The sequence below is a fragment of the Panthera leo genome, chromosome D2 (assembly GCF_018350215.1).
Source record: "Panthera leo isolate Ple1 chromosome D2, P.leo_Ple1_pat1.1, whole genome shotgun sequence".
NCBI lineage: Eukaryota > Metazoa > Chordata > Mammalia > Carnivora > Felidae > Panthera > Panthera leo.
Window position 1 is genome coordinate 66797631 of NC_056689.1, and position 18877 is coordinate 66816507.

General features: G+C 45.0%; 1 protein-coding gene across 4 annotated transcripts in view; it reads right to left on the reverse strand.

Annotated features, from left to right (window-relative positions):
* Window positions 1-2608, reverse strand: part of XPNPEP1 (X-prolyl aminopeptidase 1) — a 58813-nt gene extending 56205 nt beyond the window's left edge. Inside the window, exon 1 of one of the 4 annotated variants that reach the window (XM_042908271.1) lies at window positions 2497-2608. In XM_042908271.1, the coding sequence (XP_042764205.1) occupies window positions 2497-2531 (35 nt within the window). In that variant the 5' untranslated portion in view covers window positions 2532-2608. Of the gene's footprint in view, window positions 1-1768; window positions 1792-1861; window positions 1982-2496 lie in introns of those variants that run through there. The other 3 variants (XM_042908272.1, XM_042908275.1, XM_042908273.1) reach the window with 3 other exon arrangements.
* Window positions 2609-18877: the final 16269 nt, after the last annotated feature.

The window sequence follows — 18877 nt, forward strand, 5'->3', positions numbered from 1 at the left end:
TAGCCAAAGTGTGGAAAGAGCCCGAATGTCCATCGATGGATGAATGAATAAAGAAGATGTGGTATATACATACAATGGAGTATTACTCGGTAATCAAAAAGAATGAAATCTTGCCATTTGCAACTACATGGATGGAACTGGAGGGTATTATGCTAAGTGAAATTAGAGAAAGACAAAACTCATATGCCTTAACTCATATGCCTTCACTCATATGAGGACTTTAAGAGAAAAAAAAAGATGAACATAAGGGAAGGGAAATAAAAATAATATAAAAACAGGGAGGCAGACAAAACAGAAGAGACTCATAAATATGGAGAACAGGGTTACTGGAGAGGTTGTGGGAGGGAGGATGGGCTAAATGGGTAAGAGGCACTAAGGAATCTACTCCTGAAATCATTGTTGCACTATATGCTAACTAATTTGGATGTAAATTTAAAAAAATAAAAAATAAAACTACAAAAAAAAAAAAAAAAAACAGAGTCAAGAGATACAAAAAAAAGAGGCCAAGTCTCATGCCAGTGTGGGTCTCCTGGACTGAGCTGCACTAGAAGTCAGCTCAACCCCTTTTTTACCTAAATCAATTTTACCTGAAATGCAAGTTCTCATTTTTATACTGAATAGCACTCAAATTCTGCCACTAGGGGAGGGGCCTGGGGCAAATGTCCCTTCTCAGTCTCTCAGTTGCCTTCTGCGTGTGGAGGCTTTGCCAACTGATGCCAAAAGACCCTTCTGCCCCTAAAATGTCGTGATTCTATAATCTAATCTTGGTCCTCAAAGCTACTTATGGGTCTAGGACCTAACTCACATTAACCTAACCCCATTTCCAGCACTTAACATACTGGCAACTCCTTCCACACCAGGTTTGCCACAAGGCCCCACATCCTTCTACATGCCAGGTCTGCTTTTCTACTCATCCCAAGCATGCCATAGAAAGTCCAAGGCCAGGTCAAGGTCAGCTCTGGATCTGTCCACTCACAATCACAAGTACAAGCCATGGTCCGCGTTCAGCAAGTGGGCCCGGCCATGCTGCCAGGTGTATTTAGTCAAGTCTCAACTGGTCTGAGGATGGCTGATCCCATGTGCATGGCAGGGAATTTGGCTTCCGGCCTTTGTGATCTCTGAACGTTTCTCAGTCTCCCACTTTGTTAGCTGCTGCAATAAGTATACCCTGGTTGGGGGGGGGGGGGGGGGGGGAGTATAACTGAAATGTGTTTGAGACCAGGAGATTATCCTTCTCACCTCCCTGTGCCCAGGGAGGGCCCAGGGCAGGTTACTGGTGGGATCTTTCTAGAGATTATGCCGAAGTATTCCCTTACACAGTCTCTGAAACCAATTGGGTGGGGATGGGCCTGCGGCTCCCCATCTTCGTGGCGGCTGCGATCAGTAAGGCGAATTGCCGGTATCAGTATTGCAAGGGTTGTAATTTGAGAATTATATTCCCCGGGAAGAGGGCGAGAGCAGGGGCTCTTCCACTTCCCAGGACACCTGGAGGCGCCTGGAGGGGCCAAGTTCCTGCAACAGCCTAGGCCTTCCCGCTGGGCCAGGGGGAGAGGTGGGACACGGCCACCGCCCCTCCGACCCAGCGATGCCGCTCCGCGGACACGCTCATCCGGGAACCGGGACCAGGCTGCCCGAGGGTGCCCGCAGCCCTCCTGAAACGAAACGGAACTTGCCCGGTTGCATGGCTCCCTCCCCCTGCTCCCGCTTGGGGGTCTCCCGAAAGCCAGGGCCCTCGCCGGACTGTGATGGGCCGCCTGCCGCTTCTCACCCTCTAGTTCCAGCCCTCCGGGGTGCCACATGCGCGCCCGGCGCCCGGAATCACGCGCTGCCCAGACGCCGGCTCCCCGGCAGAGTCCCTCACCTTACTCGCGGTGCCTTTCTGGAGGCTGCCATTCGGCGGTGACGTGCCCCGGCCCACGTCAGGGGAGCGCAGACCAGCTGATCACCCTGGGAAGAGCAGGAAGGAGCGAGGCAGGCGCGCCGGCTGCAAGCGCGCGAGCCGAGGGGCCACGCCCCCTTCTGTGGCGTGCGCTCGCGCCGCGGCCCCGCCCGCCCGAGGGCCCCGCCCACAAGCCCGCCGCTCCAAGGCTTGCTGTCAGGGAGGCGGGAAGCAGGAAGTGTGGCCGGGTTTCCACCCCAGCAGGCCTTGCCTCTTCCCCTGCGTCGGGTTAAGGGGTGGAGGCCGTGCCACGGAGCATCATTTCTGTTGGTTTTTCTCGCCTTTTCCCAAAGAGGAAAAAAAGGGGGCTTTGCAGGCTAAAGGGGCTGGGGCGCGAAGAACTACCCTCCAGGGATGTTCCTGCCCTTAGGAAGGCAGAGAGGAGGGAAAACGAGGTCAGTTCCGATAGTACCGCTGCGGGGTCTCGCTGAGCCTTTAGAGATGTCCCCCAAAATCGCTTCTTCGGGCAACTTCAAAATCCACCTAGCCACTCCACCTGAAGAGCAACGGGCACCTCAAACTTAACATATCTGAACCACGCTCCCGGCCCAACTCACCAAAACAAAAACTGTGCTCCATCAGTCTTGGCCATCTCAGTGGCTACTCCATTCTTTCACGTGCTCAGGACAACACCGTGGAGTCATCCCTGCCTTCTCCGTTCAAACGCCACATCCAGTCGGTCAAAAAATCGTGTTGGCCTGTCTTCAAAATAAATCTCTGATCCCACCCCACCTGTCCCTGCTCTGGTCTGACGCACTTGTGTGATTGATCACACTGGCCTCCCTGCTGCCACCCAGCACCTGCACAGTCCAGCGGAAACACTGCAGCCAGCGTTTCAATCCTTTGAAGTCTGAGATCGGTTTGCTACTCTGCTTAGCACTTTCTGATGGTTCCTCGTGTCACTCAAGCTAAAAGCTCTGCTTGATTTGCCCCTAACCTCACTTCCTTCTGTTCTCACCTTGCTTGCTCTGCTCCAGCTAAACTAGCCTCCTTGCTATCCTTGAAAAAGCTGGCCACACTCATGCCTTTGGCCTTGCTCTCCCTCCAAACGTTTCGGCTCTCTTCCTCACCTTTCTCTCACCTTGCCTTCAAGTCTTTGCTTAGGTAGCATCCTCTCAAAGAAACATACTCTGACCACCCTACTGAAAAATGCACTTGTTGGGATGAGCACTGGGTCTTGTATGTAAGCCAATTTGACAACAAATTATATTAAAATGTTTTTAATAAAATTAAAAATTAAAAACTAAAAGCAACGTCCCCACCACTCCTAATCCCCCTTACTCTGCTATATTTTTTTCATAGTGCTTATCACCTTTTACTACAATAAAAATGTACTTGTATTGTCTTCTGTCCCCTCTTTTCCACACACAAAAGTGCACACACACACACAACATAGCCATCAATGCAGGGACGGTATCTGTATTGTTTAATGAATGACAATCCCTGACATGTAGTAGGTTCTCATTGTCTATTTTCTGCATGAATGAATGTCCCTAGAATGTACAGTCCTCAAGGGTAAGGGACCCTGGTGCTCAGAACAGCACCTGGCACAGAGTCAGCACTTAGGAAATATTTGCTAAGTGAAAGTGACCACGTTTTTAAAAGGTGATCTATACTGGTTGCTTTGACCTTCAGGGAAGACCTAATACCCCTATATCAAATAGCTTCTGCTGCCTGTAAGAACTTAAAGTTCTGGTTCTTATTCAATAAGCATTTAGACAAGCTAAATCAGGCCCTGTAGAAAAAGTATGAAAGAACTAAAAGATGTGGCGCCTTGAAAGGCAGCAGACAGCTGTTCCATTTCCCCAAATTTCTAGAGCCAAAAAGAGAGAGATTGTAAATAAAATGACTGCTTCCAGACCACATCTGATAGATGGTGGCAAAGATCAAGTTGTAAGAGAAAAAAGGAAATGTCAGAGAGACAGATAAATGGGACATAAAAGAAACAGGTATTTCGTAATCACATCGTCTGGGAGGAGTCTGCTCAGAATTTACAGCATCTGGCTTTGGAGGAGAAAGAGAAATACTTGGTGTTCCCTGGACTGGATTTGAGTTCCGGTTTGCTGGAGAAAAAGGCACCCCTCCCCCTTTGAAACTTCTGGGACAAACTCCGAGAGAGGTCGTTGAGTTTGAATCATCACAAAAGGTGAGAACACTGAGGTCACAGCAGGTTCTTCTGACTCTTCGGTCCTCACATGTTTGAAGAGATGGACGAGTCCCTAACATTTACTGAGTGCTATGAGCCTGGCCGACAACAACCCAATGAGTAAAGGACTGTTATCCTCATTTTACTGGTTAAGTCTAGTAGAGGTTTGCAGAGGTTAAGTCACTTGCCCAAGTGACTAGTCAGTGGTGGGGCTCTGTGGTATACATTCAGGCAGCAGGATGGATCCCTAGCCCCCCAAACACTTTCATGAAGGGACCCTAGAGGTCACCTCATCCAACCTCCTAACCCATACACTGGAAAGAAAGAGGCAGCCAGATTCATCATTCAAACTCAGACTAGATGGGTCTTAGATGAGGCCAGAAACATTAAGTGTGGGAAAACCTATTATACGTTGAACTAACCCCCCCACCCACGCACACAATTCACATGTTGAAGTCCCAACCCTCCAGTACCTCAAAATGCGATGGTATCTGGAAATAGAATCATTGCAGATATAATTATTAAGATGAGGTCATACTGAGGTGCTGGATCCCTAATCTAATATGACGTATCCTTACACAAAGGGGATATTTGGACACAGAACACCAAGTGAAAATGAAGGCAGAGATCAGGGTGGTGCATCTCCATACAAGCCAAAGATTGCCCGCAAACCACCAGGAGCTAGGAGAGAGTCAAGGAACGGATTCTCTTTCACAACACTCAGAAGAGACCAACCCTGCTTTGATCTTCAGGTTCCAGCCTCCGCAACTGTGAGAACACAACGTTCTGTTTGAGGCATCCAGTCTGTGGTACTTTGTGACAAAAGCCCCAGGAAACAATACAGGTGAGTTCTAAATGTTAAGGTGTAAAAAAAAAAATAAATAAATAAAAAAAAATAATAAATGTTAAGGTGTATGAATTATGGGACTGTTCTTTTGGCCACATATTATTCATCCGTTCTCTTCTAGTAACCATCCTTCTCCTTCCTTCTGAAGATGCATCCTTTCTTCTTTCCCTTGCTCCCTCACTCTCAGTCTATGTTATTCTAGTGAAACACTTGAGATTCCAAGAGTCTTTCATGACCTAGGCATAAGCTGTAGTCAAGGACCAGCGGTTGCTATGAGACTAGGCCAACGAGAGTTTCATGGTGAGCACTGGAACAGAGCTTTGTTTCCTTCCGCCAATCAAGAATTTGGATGCATGTTCTCTGGAGATGCTGCCTCTATGTGCAACACGTGAGTAGCACCAAAGCAGCCAAAGGCAGAGCAGAGAGCGAAGAAAAGAAGCAGAAACTTCATAGTCGTCTCTGAGCCCTGAATCCCGCCATGCCCAAAACCAAATCTCCCACTGGGCTTTTCACGTGTCAGCCTAAACATTTCCCTTTGTGTTTAAGTCAGTTTGACACGGATTTGCTGTTCACTTGCCATCGAAAAACTCCTCACTGAATCATTTCAGTTATATCCCAACTGTACAACTGAATCTTATTTTATGCATGACGTAGATATAATTTTATTAACATTGATAATTAATCATGAACTAAGAAATGGAAAAAGTAGATTACAAAACAATGTAATATCCCATTTTATAAGTCTATATATACATCTATCTCTTCTAATGTAGATACATTTTTTAGAATAAGGAAAATGATTTACAAAATGCTAACAATCTTTATCTTGAGGTGGCAGAATTTGGAGTGATCTTAATTTTGCTCTGCTTCAAGATTGGTTTTGTTATTAAAAAAAAAAAACCCTCAAAATACTACTCATTTCTCTGACCCTTTCTCCTTTAAAAATAAATGAAGGACGTGTTCTATTCTCCAAATCTGAGCACATCAGGCAGAGTAGCCCTCCAGTATTCAACTTAATAACTGGTTGATGGTCTGACCATAGATGGGGGAAAGCAGGCAACATCCCTTTTGATAAAACCCCAGATAAAAGGACTGAAAAACTAAAAATTCTTGTAGGATATCAAACAAAATCACAACTTCAGAGGAGAGGTTTAACCTTTTCAAACATTTCAATTTGTACTAATAAAATTGATAGTTATAGAACCAGTGATGAGTGAGGCTCTCATAAATTGTTACAATATGGCCTTATTTTTTTTTTTTTTTTTTTTGTAAAGTTAACCAAAAGATAGGCTTGTGGTTACACCCTAGAAAGGAATGGGGGAAGAAAAGCCAGCTTTGGGGATTGTAGCGTCTGCCAAAACAATGTACTATAAATTAAGGGTGGGAGAATGCATTTGGCTCAGCTCAGAATCCACTCACCCTTTGTATTCAGTGAAAACTGAACTCAGGCCTTTTGATATCTGAGTTCTATTTACTCTTGGCAAAGTTCAGTTCTTCAGTTCAAATAAAAAAAAATTTTTTTTAACTTAAATACACCCCAAGGATTTCTTGGACATCAAATGGTTCTTGCACAAACAACATAATGATGAGCTAAGTGTAAATGAATCAGGAACATACAGAGTAAGTGACTGAAACATGCAGACCTTCCCATGATATAGCACAAGAGGCTCAGGAAAGCACTGTGTCTGTCTCTTCCTTTAAGGAGGATTTCTTTTTACCATATTTTATCCTTTCCTTGAGAAGTCTTTGTAAAATGTGGGAAAGGGATGAGAGTATATCCAGCTGTTCCTGATGTTGACTTTTCACAATCCCTTCCTGGCTGTGCCTTGAAAGCTGGGCTTTGGATAGAAACAGCATGGCCGAGAGGTAAAGGTCAAGAGACAAGCTCTGGCCCTGGGTCTGCCACTAAATAGGCGTGTGACTTTAGAACTGGCAGGTCATCCCCCTCTCCAATTTCCTAGGAATTTTGTATTTGACCAGCTCCTTCCAGACCTGCTGTGCATTTGATCAAGTTCTAATCAAAAGGCTCAAAGTTGACAGCTTGGCAGATATGTTTTGTGCGGCTCTCACTATATCCCTTTTTCATAACAGTTTTATTGACATATAATTCGCTTTCCATACTTTCCGTACAATTTACCTGCTTAAAGTATGCAACTCAATGGTTTTTAGTATATTCAATTTTAGAACATTTTCATCACCCTGAAAAGAAACCTGCATCCTTTAGCATTTACTTCCTATTTCTCTCCATCCTTTCTAACTCTAGGCAACCACTCATCTACTTTCTATAGATTTGCCTCTTCTTGAGGTGTCACATAAATGGAATTTTTTTTCAATGTTTTTATTTATTTTTGAAAGAGAGAGAGACAGAGCATGAGCGGGGAAGGGGTAGAGAGAGAGGGAGACACAGAATCCAAAGCGGGCTCCAGGCTCCAAGCTGTCAGCACAGAGCCCGATGCGGGGCTTGAACTCATGAACCATGAGATCATGACCTGACCTGAAATCGGACACTTAACTGACTGAGACACAGAATCTGAAGCAGGCTCTGTGCTATCAGCAGAGAGCCCAATGCAGGGCTCAAACTTAGAACTTCGTCTAACGAAGTCAGACGCTTAACCAACCGAGCCACCCAGGTGCCCCACATAAATGGAATCTTACAGTATATGGTCTTTTGTAACTGGCCTCTTTCATTTAGCATAATTTTTTTCGGGGTTTATCCATGTTGTAGTAATTCCTTTTTTTTTTTTTTCCAGATAATATTCCATGTAATGTTTTTCCATTCATCAGCTGATGGACATTCGGGTTGTTCCCACTTTCTTTGGATATTGTGAATAATGCTTCTACGAACATTCACAGACAAGTTTTCGTGTGGACATGCTTCCATTTCTCTTGAGTATATATGTAGGCATAGAAGTGTTGAGTCGTATGGTCACTCTACGTTTCACCTTTTGAGGAAGTGCTAACCTATTTTCCAAAGTGGCTTCACCATTACACGTTCCCACCAGCAATGTGCGACGGTTCTAATTTGTCCACAACCCAATCAACACTTGCTATTATCTTTCTTCTTTATTTTAGCCATCTTAGTAGATAAAAAATAGCGTCTCGTGGTTTTGATTTGCATTTCCTGACAGCTAATCATGTTGAGCTTCTTTTCGCCTGCTGATTGGCCATTTACATATGTCCGTTGGAGAAATAGCTATTTAGATTCTTTGCCCATTTTAAAATTGGATTGTTTTTCTCAGTATTGAGTTGTAAGCGTTCTTTATATATTCTAGATGCAAGTCCCTCATCAGATATGTGATTTGCAAATATTTTCTCCCTTTCTGTGGGTGGTTGCATTTTTAAATTCTAATTACACAGCAACATTTAAAAAAGGAAAGGCTTACTATTTTAAAATCCCTATCTGCAGCTCCTTTCGGAAAATCTGAAGATTGGTTCGGCAACACTGGCCCTTCCTTCTACGCAGCAACAAGCAGCATGAATAGAGCAGGGGTTTCTCCCTTAAGACGGGACAGGGAGCCCTCCCTTGGACCATGTAGCCTCTTCTATGTTACCGTCCAGGTCCCTATAGACATCCCAATGTGTGACTTCTGGAGAATTTGACAGAGCATGGCCAGGATTTCAACTGCACTGAAATTGTCCTTGCAGTCGAGTTAAGTCAACTACACCTCGCCAGATGTTTCGCCTTTGGCACTAAAACACAGAATACCCCAAACTTTGCACCTACTAACAAGTCCTTCACCCTTCCTGTTCAGTGATTTGGCTTTTGCAAGGCCCGGGGCAACTCACTGGGGCTTGGCAAGGTCTCCAGAATTTCGGCAGCCCAGGTGGTAGTGATGTCATGAGTGTCCCTTGCCATAACACTTCCTCATTATTAACTCACACGTGCCCAACTCAAACAAATGGAATTTAAAAACAGAGTAATGGTCTGCCTGAACTTCAAAACCCTGCAAAAAAAAAAAAAAAAATCAGAAAAACAATTGCATGCTTAGGACCATAGCCAAGAATAAAAAACCACAATTTCTGATTATTGAACATCCCTTCCTCTAATTATGCTTTGCCTGCTAAAAGCAGCCCCTTCTCAGAGTAAAATGAGCATCTCTAAAAATATGTATCAGTGGGGTGCCTAGGTGGCTCAGTCGGTTGAGTATCTGATTCTTAATTTCAGCTCAGGTCATGACCCCAGGGTTGTGGGATCAAGCCCCTCATCAGGCTCCATGCTGAGCTTGAGATTCTCAGTCTCTCTCTCTCTCTCTCTCTCTGTCTCTCTCTGTCTCTCTCTTTCCCTCTGCCCCTCTCCCCCACTCTCTCTCTAAAAAAGAAAAAGAAAAAAAAGAAATAGTTGCCGGGGCGCCTGGGTGGCTCAGTCGGTTAAGCCTCCGACTTCAGCTCAGGTCACGATCTCATGGTCCGTGAGTTCGAGCCCCGCGTCGGGCTCTGGGCTGATGGCTCAGAGCCTGGAGCCTGCTTCCGATTCTGTGTCTCCCTCTCTCTCTGACCCTCCCCCGTTCATGCTCTGTCTCTCTCTGTCTCAAAAATAAATAAACGTTAAAAAAAAATTTTTTTTAAAAATAAAAAGAAAAAAAAAAAAAAAAAGAAATAGTTGCCAACACATAAAAATGAAGAGATCCCACCGCAAGAAAAAAAATCTATTAGATTGGGCCTGTGGTTCCTGCTAGAATTTTGCAACAGACATAGTGGAGCTGATCAGTGGGGCCCAGTGCCCAGCCAGTGGGCCTCATGCATCATGCTACCTGCCTTGTTCCTGAAAGTATTGAGTTGAGGACTCTTAATACAGGTAATTGAGACATATGTGAGGCGTTAGTACATTTGCTGTCTGTGGGAGGGCTCTAGGTAGTTTCACCACAGACATCTTTGCTGGAAGCATTTTGGCCACATTAACTAATTGGCCATAAGACAACGTTGCTATAAAAGATAAAATGACGGGCGCCTGGGTGGCTCAGTCAGTTGAGCGTCTGACTCTTGGTTTCAGCTCGGGTCAAGGTCTCATAGTTTCATGAGTTCAAGTCTGATGTCGGGCTCTGTGCTAACCATGTGGAGCCTGCTTGGAATTCTCCCTCTCTTTCTCTACCCCTCTCCCACTCGTGCTCTGTGTCTCTCTCAAAGTAAATAAAAGAGATAAAATCACAAAAAAATAAATAAATAAACAGGGACATTCGTTAAAAAGGACATAATGAAACATGAAAAATGAATAACCAAATTTAAAAGACTATTACAAAATGCCAAATATTTGAATATATTCAAAACGTATAGTGTAGATTATGGCAACACTGTACAAATAACTGATTTTATTTTGCAGACTGTACCTAAGCACTTGTCTTCAAAATCTTTTGTTTATAGTACTATATAGTTTTTTTTTTACTCGTTCGTCTTTTCATTCAGCATCACACTTTTTCTTTTCTTTTTTTTTTTAATTTTTTTTTTAACGTTTATTTTTGAGACAGAGAGAGACAGAGCATGAACGGGGGAGGGGCAGAGAGAGAGGGAGACACAGAATCTGAAACAGGCTCCAGGCTCTGAGCTGTCAGCACAGAGCCCGATGCGGGGCTCAAACTCATGGACCGTGAGATCATGACCTGAGCCGAAGTCGGACGCTTAACCGACTGAGCTTTTTCTTTTCTGCTAAAACGTCTTCCTTCATTAAGAGGGGTAGCCACTTCGAATCCAAGGATGGATACCTGTTACTGAGCTTTGTGTTGCATTGTGAAAGCCTTCCATACCGGTGTTTGCTTTTGGCATGTTGTCACATGTCTGTTGATAGACATTCCAAAGTTCTATGGGAAATGTGGGTTCAAAAGTGTGCCACTGTATAGACCACTAGGAGGGCTCAGATTTATATAACAAAAGAAATGGGAGTACTGCGTCAATGGAGAAATGAAACTAAATTGCCAGCCAATTAGTTTTTTTTCTTTTATGGCGCAACTGCCTTATGGCCAATTACTTGCACGGCAAAAATGCCTGTGGCAAAGGTGTCTGTGGCACTGATGCTTGCAATGACAATACCAGGGCGGTAGGAGTGCTCCCAATCTCCACGACTCTTGTTAAAAGAGAGAAAGACAGACACCAGACAGACAGACCAATACTGAGGGGCAACTGAGACCTTTGCAGGCTGGGAGGGCTTATCGGGAGAGCGGATGGTCAAAATAGGAGCACCGGAGTGCTGAGAAAGGAGGAGGAGGAGGCTGTGGGGCCTCTGCAGGACCTCCTCTTGGCCCAAGTTCACAACATAAGCAGCACGTGCTGCAAGACCTCCGCAGATTTCAAAGAGAAAGAAGGACAGGGTTGCCTCAGAGCACAGGTCCCCACAGGGGAAAGGCTGGAAACAGCGTGCAGTCTGGGAGCTGGGGCCCTTCACCTGCTTGAGTGCAAGGAGCTGGGCCTTACTTGTTTCCAGAAAATGCCCTCTAGTTTGCTCTGCTGTGCAGCACGTCAATTCTTCTAATCGACTGCTAACTGGTGATTGGGAGAAAGGAGACCTGACCCTACAGGCTATCTGAAGACTAAACGAACCCAAGAAAAGCACTTTGCACTGTATCTGGAGCCCAGAAAGAACACAATAAATGTTAGCTCTGTTATTACTGGTGAACTCCCACAGTGCCTTTTAAGAATCTGATATCTATACATCTTCATAAAATCACGACTGTCAAAACTGGAGGAGTCCTTGGAGACCTTCTAGTTCACTGAATGTAGGAGAAAAGCGGTTTTTTCCTCCCAAAGAAGAGGCCACGGCCCTGACCAGTGTGTGGCCTTATCAGTCTCGGGGTTTTGTCAATGCTCTGATTGTGTAAAGCAAGGCATGCCTGGAGATGGGAGGGTAGATTTGCCGTTGGGTAGGCCTTATTGTTATGCTGAAGAGTCACCTTTCTTGGCAGTTTTGGCTCAATACTTAAGTCCAAAGTTAGGAGGCCCCAGGGTAAGGCTCAGAGACAAATGAACTGGGAAGTCGTGGGGGAGGGCGTGATTTACATCCTTTCCCTCCCAGTCGCCAGAGTGTGTGAGGAGTGGGATGGACGGCTCTTAGGTTGGGAGTTCAGCACAGCTGTAAAAACAGCCTGTCCCCACGGGTTCCCCCAGCTCTTTGGCACAAAAAAGCTGTGGAGTGGCTTAAGGAAGTAAGAGCAAAGCAGGAACTGCTCGTCGGGGGAGACAGAGTAAAACAAAACGTTTCTATTGTATGATCTCATCACCAACCAGGTCTCTCTTCTTGTCTTTGGAATTAGGTAGAATTGGAATCATGGGGGAGTTAAATAATAAAAAAATTTTTTTAAATGTAATAGATTAAAAAATCTCTAAAGAAGATTTTGTTGTGTGTCATAATCACCAGTTCTCGGGGCCTATCAACTGCAGACAGGCTTTAAAAGTCTAAAAACCCTAAACTGCTGTGCTAGGTGAGACTCTGTCCCACCCTCCACCTCATCAATGCCCCTCCTTCTGGACTCCAGCCTCCCCTTCCATTTCCTCTGAGGGAACTTCCTTTGTGCCTCAGGACCTTTGCACATTGTAAACGTCCCCCAAGGGGCTGCAGATTCCATGAAACAACAATTGTGCTTGGATAAGGAGGCTGGGACTGGCACGGAACTTAAAGAAAAGAGGATTCCAACTAATCTCTCAGAGAAGCAGCAGGACAAACTGGAAGGAGCCCTGGCTCTTAGAAGAACTTAGAACACTCTGCTGAGTGCTGAAATATATGACCTCAGGAATCAATGCCCCCACTGGGCCATAATTCACGGAGCTGAGCTCTTATAACTTATGCCCTTTCCTGTAAGCATATTATACTTCAATTAACACTTTGCTTAAAAATACTTTTAGGAGAAAATACAGGAGAGACTACCTTGGGGTAAGGAAGGATCCTGGGGTAAGGAAAATTTTCTTAAATAAGACACAAAGAACACAAATCATTAAGGGAAAAAACTGACTAATCAATCACATAAAAATTTTTTTAATTAAGAGGGAAGCAGAAATAATAACAGCAGTGAACTTACAGATAGCTTCAGTATAATAAGGAATAACATCATGAATAGGTAACATTTATTTTGCCATGAACTATGCCAAGGCCTTTGCAAATATTACCCATCGTACCCTTAAAAGGACCCTGTCAGATCAGCACTGTGATCATCCCCTAGTCCTCTCCTCCTGGGGATTGCCCCAACATGGCCAAGTTCATTCTAACCTCTGAATACAGTCTCACCCATCTGGGACCCCCTTCCCCTCCTCTTCTCTCTAGTTCTGCTATCCTTCCAGTCCCACCTGGAACTACACCTACTGTCTGAAGTCAACCTTCACTCTAGGCCAACATTGCCCAACAGAAATTTCTGCAAAGTAAAAATAATAATTTTGCACTGTCCAATATGGTGGCCCCTAGCCACATGTGGCTACAGAGTACCTACTACGGTGAGGATGACTGAGAAGCTAAGTTCTTCATTTTATTCCATCTTAACTAATTTACACTTAAAAATCCACATGTGCCTAGTGGCCACCATAGTAGATAGCACAGCTCTGGACTATGCCGGGTCACTGTATTGCCTTGATGTTATTCCTCCTCCAAGAACTGAACACAAAGTTGGTTGGTTCCCTACATATTTTATTTTATTTGCAGAAGTCTTGCCTTTGGGGCCAGATCATTAGCATAAGGAGGCAGTTACAGGTAGGAAAAAGCTACCTTTGTGGTCCTACTGTTGGTACACAGTGCTGAGCACAGAACAGGTTGGTCTCCTGCTAAAATCAGCTGTCACGCAGAACAGGGAGAGGTAAAAATGCAAAGCCAAGAGCATGGGTGACCCAAAGTAGCTGATGCTCCACTATGGAGGGGTGGGGTGGGGTGGGGTACCATTCTAGGGAAGAAGCTAATAGCTCCCCTGTTAGAGAAGCCAGCGCCCGGAGCCCAGACGAGGGCAGCTTTAGCCCCAGCCAAGTACTTAAACGCCTGTGAGACCTCCTGCATTTCCTGGAAGCCTCATTTTGCACCTCAGAAGTGGCTCACACTTTCGATAAACACCCAGGTCTGAGGCAGAGAGCAGGGATGGTTAGAGGGGAGGGAGCCCGACCTAGTGCCCCCAGGTGCTAACCAGAGGCGATAACTGTGTCGTGTTCCTGTGAAGCTGTGAACTCTCACTCCCCTTCTCAGAAACAGGCTCATTGAGATTTGCTCTCTGAAGTGCGGACTGAACAGCAGTGGTTGAAATAGCAGGAGTCCGGCAAGGGCCCCGTCACCACACCAGTCTGGGGTGTTTTCCATGGGGACAGACATGAGGAAGGGGTCAGCAGGGGCACTTCCCAAAAAGGAGAGGGGGTTCCCAGTCCCCTGACACAGGAAAACGGAAGACAGGAAGGGGCTAAGGCCTACCGAAGAATGTTTATCAGATCCCCCCAAGGCACAGACACTCCTGCAGGTCAAATGGAGATTTTGAAATAGATGAAGGTTGAATTGCAAGACACAGGTAAGTGTGAAAGCCAGAAGATTTGGGGAGCCTGGACATTATGGTAAGTAGTGTACGTTTTAGGCAGTCTGGGAGGTCCTTGAACGGAGTTTGAAGGGGCCCCAGTACCTTCCTTTAGGGGGGGAGATGGAGAGGAGTGGAGAAAACTACTATCCCCCAGGATGCCCAGGCTGCCACTGGAGTTTATCTGTGGGTCGACCGGGGGAGAGGAAGAGCAGGAAGGTAACTGGGTACCTGCGGTGCCATCTGTCCCTACCTAGTCTGGGAGAAGGAAGAACTTGGGGTGTGTAGGCTGTGGCCTGCCGTCTGTATTAACTCCAGCCCACACCTGCTATGCCCACACCTGTCCGCCCCGTCCAGAGAGAAGGGCATCAATAGGTTAGAGGCCTGATACAAAAAGTACTTCCTCTCTAAGACCCTATTAGGAAAAAGATAGCCTTCTCCCTCTTCCCTGAATTCTGCCCTCTCTCCCTTGACCTTCACAGACAGGGTCTGCAGGGTGAGGGACCCTGTCACTGCCACCACCGCCTCACTTCCCCTCTCTCCTCCCTGACTCTCCGTCCACAGAGGCCACCGATGACCTCCCAGCTGTCAAACTGAACACACTGCTGAGGCCTCAGTTAACTTGGCCTCCCTCCTTCATGAACGGCTCTTCCTCTGGGCCTTCTTGATACGGTGCATGTCCCCTCGATTTCTCCAGCCTCCTGGGTCCCCCTTCCTGCTTTTGTACTTGCCAGGGCTCCTTCTCACTCACCCTGCGCTACTCCTGGGTTCTGGCTCTGCACTGCCCCCGGGCACTCGTCCTGAACCTACTTGCCGCCACTGTCAGTTCTTGAACTACCATATCTATATCACCAGTCGAGACCTGACTTTCTGAGTACTGCGTCCTTATTTATTCCTAACTTTCTGCTCAGCAGCATTGCCCATGTATTCTGCAGGCACTTGAAACTCAACACGTCCAAAAATAAAATGATACTCTCTGTCCTTGAAATTGTCCTTTTGTATTGACAAATATTTAATACCATTCTAGTCACGAATACAAAGCCAGAGCCTAATGAGATGCATTTTTGCATTTATTTCCCTTCTTTCTGTTGACAGTACATGGATTTCCATTCAAGCAAGACCCCTGTCCACCCCACCCCACCTCCAGCCCATGTGTGTCTGGGGAAGGTGGTGCCAGGCATGGTCCCTGTTTACCAACATATCCTATCCTCCAGGCCCAAAACTTTGGTTTAGGAATAAGTAGTACATGGCCCAGTTTAGGCTAGTGAGATATGAGGAGATATTCTCTGGGGAAAAAAACTGCCCTACCCTTATAACTGTTGAACAGCAAATGTTTTTTCTCCTAAATGATGGAAATAAGGAAGTGCGTACCTCCCAGAACATTCTGTAAGCCATCTTGTGATCATAAGGCAGCCAGTCTTATGGTGAAGTAGAAAGCCTAGAAGTCTGAGGAGAAAGAGAAGAAACGTCTTTGGTAAACCTCAGGATCAAGCCTCACCTGAAGGCCACCTTACCATGGGGCTTGTTAAAAACTTCTTTTTAATTTTTAGACTATTAGACCTGGATTTTCTGTTACTTGCAACCCAAAGTGCCCTAAGTGATATAAGTAATAAGCCCTCAATAACTGTTGAATTGAACTGAAACCTAAAAAAGCATTAATTATGGGTTGACCTCCTAGCAACGTAATGCCTTGATCCAGTTAAACTACACACATCTCATTAAGAAAGCACATCGGTGGCAGAGACTACTTGTTTTAGAGGTTTCCGGAAAGAGTAGGCCTTACGAAGTGCCTCAAGTCATACCATGGAATATAGCTAGTCATGCAGTCGACACAGGAACCTGGTTTTCTCTCTCTACTTCAATGTTCTTGTCTCTAAATCCAGGTCATAAAACTTGCACTTCCTTCTACTGCCCCTAGGTCACGATGAAGCTAGGAAATCAAAGGTATTACATTTTATAAGGCCTCTTTTCCCACAGCAAGAAGTATGGATGCTATCTATATGAAGCATGCCTTAGGAATCTCTTCCTCACCTTTGGAAGGGTCTTTTGTTTCTTGGAAAACTTGTTAGAAGACCCCTTAGGTTGGCTCCTTACATTAAGAAAAACCTCTGATGAGGTATCAAAATCACAAATAAAACTTCAGCTCATTATGTCCAAAACAAACTTATCAAGCTATAAGAAAATGTGGAAAATGAGAGAGACGAACTAGATAGAGGGTTTCCATCATGCTTTTCTAACACACTGGTAAGTCACAACCCAACTGTGATATGAGTTGTGCGTTCTTCTTAATAATGGTCTAAGTACCATGTTTACTGTAGTGAACATCTGTTGGTTTCGCCCACCCAGCCTCTGTTCTCCTGGTTCCTGGTAACAGCCCCTCAATTTTCCTCTGGGGAATAATGCACACCCACTCTTAGACTATTTGGTTCAGATAAGGTTGACCCTACCTCCATGGAAGATGGAGATGGGGAGAGAAAATACAGTCCCTGCCGGTCAACACATCCCACTGACCCAAACCCGAGGGCTGATTCAGGAACAGGAGGCAGCACTTCCAAGTCATTCCAATGAGTCTTAATCCTAGCATTTATGCTGGAACTATTGGGAAAATAAGGCTCTCTTTTCACAGAGGGTGCTAAACTTTGAGAATACAAGACTAAGGCTGCCAGCAGTCATTTATCGCTCACGAAGAGACTCTGAAAATGTCAATGCAAAGGAAAGTAGAACCTAGAGATAGATAGTGTAAGTCCTAATGAAACTATTTGAGTCCCTGGATCCAGCCATGGCTGAAGTTTCTGGTCCTGGATGTTCTTTTATTACACAAGTCTGTAAATTTTATCCTTTGCTTAAGTCAATTTGAGTCGAGGTTTTACTATATATAAGGATCCTGAGTTTGTATTTTTGGAAAATAAGTTGAATGAAGTCAAGGTTACCCTCATAATAATATCTCTCCTGCTTACATTCTGATGTGCTTTCTTAAGTGAGAAAGAAAAGAGCCAACACCAGCAATGACATTCGACCTATAATTTAGGTGCCTTTGGAAGTGAGAGACCAAAAATTTGAGCCTGCCAGAGTAATATTTCCTGTTCTTGACTACGATTCACGTGAGGGCCTTCACAAGACAAAGGCTGAAAACCTCTTTACTGTGTTACTTCATAGGTTCCTTCCAGGTTGTGTAAATGACTTTTATCCTCACAGCACATTTCTATCTATAGTTTTTTGCATTTCCCAGAGCACTTTCCTGCTCAACACACAGGGACATTTGGACTCATACAAACCTACCCACCCCACAGCAATTATGATACCACTTTACAGATGAAGAACCTTTACAGATGAGAATGGTAAAGTGACCTGCCTAGCCCCAGAGCAGGAGAAACTCAGGTTTTCTCTTTCTAACCAGCAACCTTTCCTCCTCCTGTGAGAGCAAAATGAGATCATAAATAGGAAAGCACTTTGGAAAGAAGGAAACTCTATCGATGCCAGATGTATTTACTATAAAGCCAAAACCTAAGTACAGAATGACCTTGTTATCACCCCTGGAGTGAGGATGCTTACAGATTGGGCCCGCTTAATCTCCTGGTACCCTGGGGAGAGCCTCTGCAGCTTTTTCCAGCAGGGCTAAGTCTTGCGTGTCCCTGACATCACTTTCTCCAGAGGGGACCCATCAGGAAGAAAGAGTGACATCTCCTTCATTCCTTGAAAACATCGCCCCCCAATTATGCCCAACTCAGGCCAATCCAAACGTCAGAGGGTAATAGCGTAGATGTCAAGATTCAAAATTTATAGACAGTGTGGACATGTGTGATGGTTTGTTTGGGGAAATGGATCCGTCATGTGCAAGATATATGGCACCAGATAAAACATTCTGACAATATTACACGCTTGGGGATGGGGGTGCGCGAGCATATTATTTTGAAAGCACGCTGTTATGACATTTAAAAAATTCCAGAGTGAATGCTGAGCAGATCTAGAGGCTAATGCGATGTGGGGACATGCAGCTGTGCAGAAACATGAAGAATGATCCGTTTTGCATCACAAAGTGCATTTTTCATTTTCCTCTCTCTCCAATCATGGAGTTCAGAGAATTTTAAACGAGTGTGATTGGGATAGATCTATGTGTAATGTAAAAGTGATAATAAAGACTCACTTTTGAAAGGCTGCATATACAAATACTCTAAAATTAAAACTTTGTTCAAAATTGCAAAGGTTTTAACCTGAGAGCCAGTGAATTAGAAACTCTGCTTATTCTCTTGCCAGCTGGCCAACATAAAAGGCTGCCATCCTTTGTTAGGAGGAGCCTTGGATCATGAGGTTTGTTTATTTTTTACTTACAAGAGGTCTCGCCAAGTGCAACTCTCCCGTAAAAAACTTCCTTCTACTTAGATGCACTAAATGTTTTAGAGGGCTTGTTATGTGTAGGCTTTCACACATCTGCTATTTTAAACTTCACAACAGGCAAATAATACCACCCTCATTTTACAGAGGAGAAA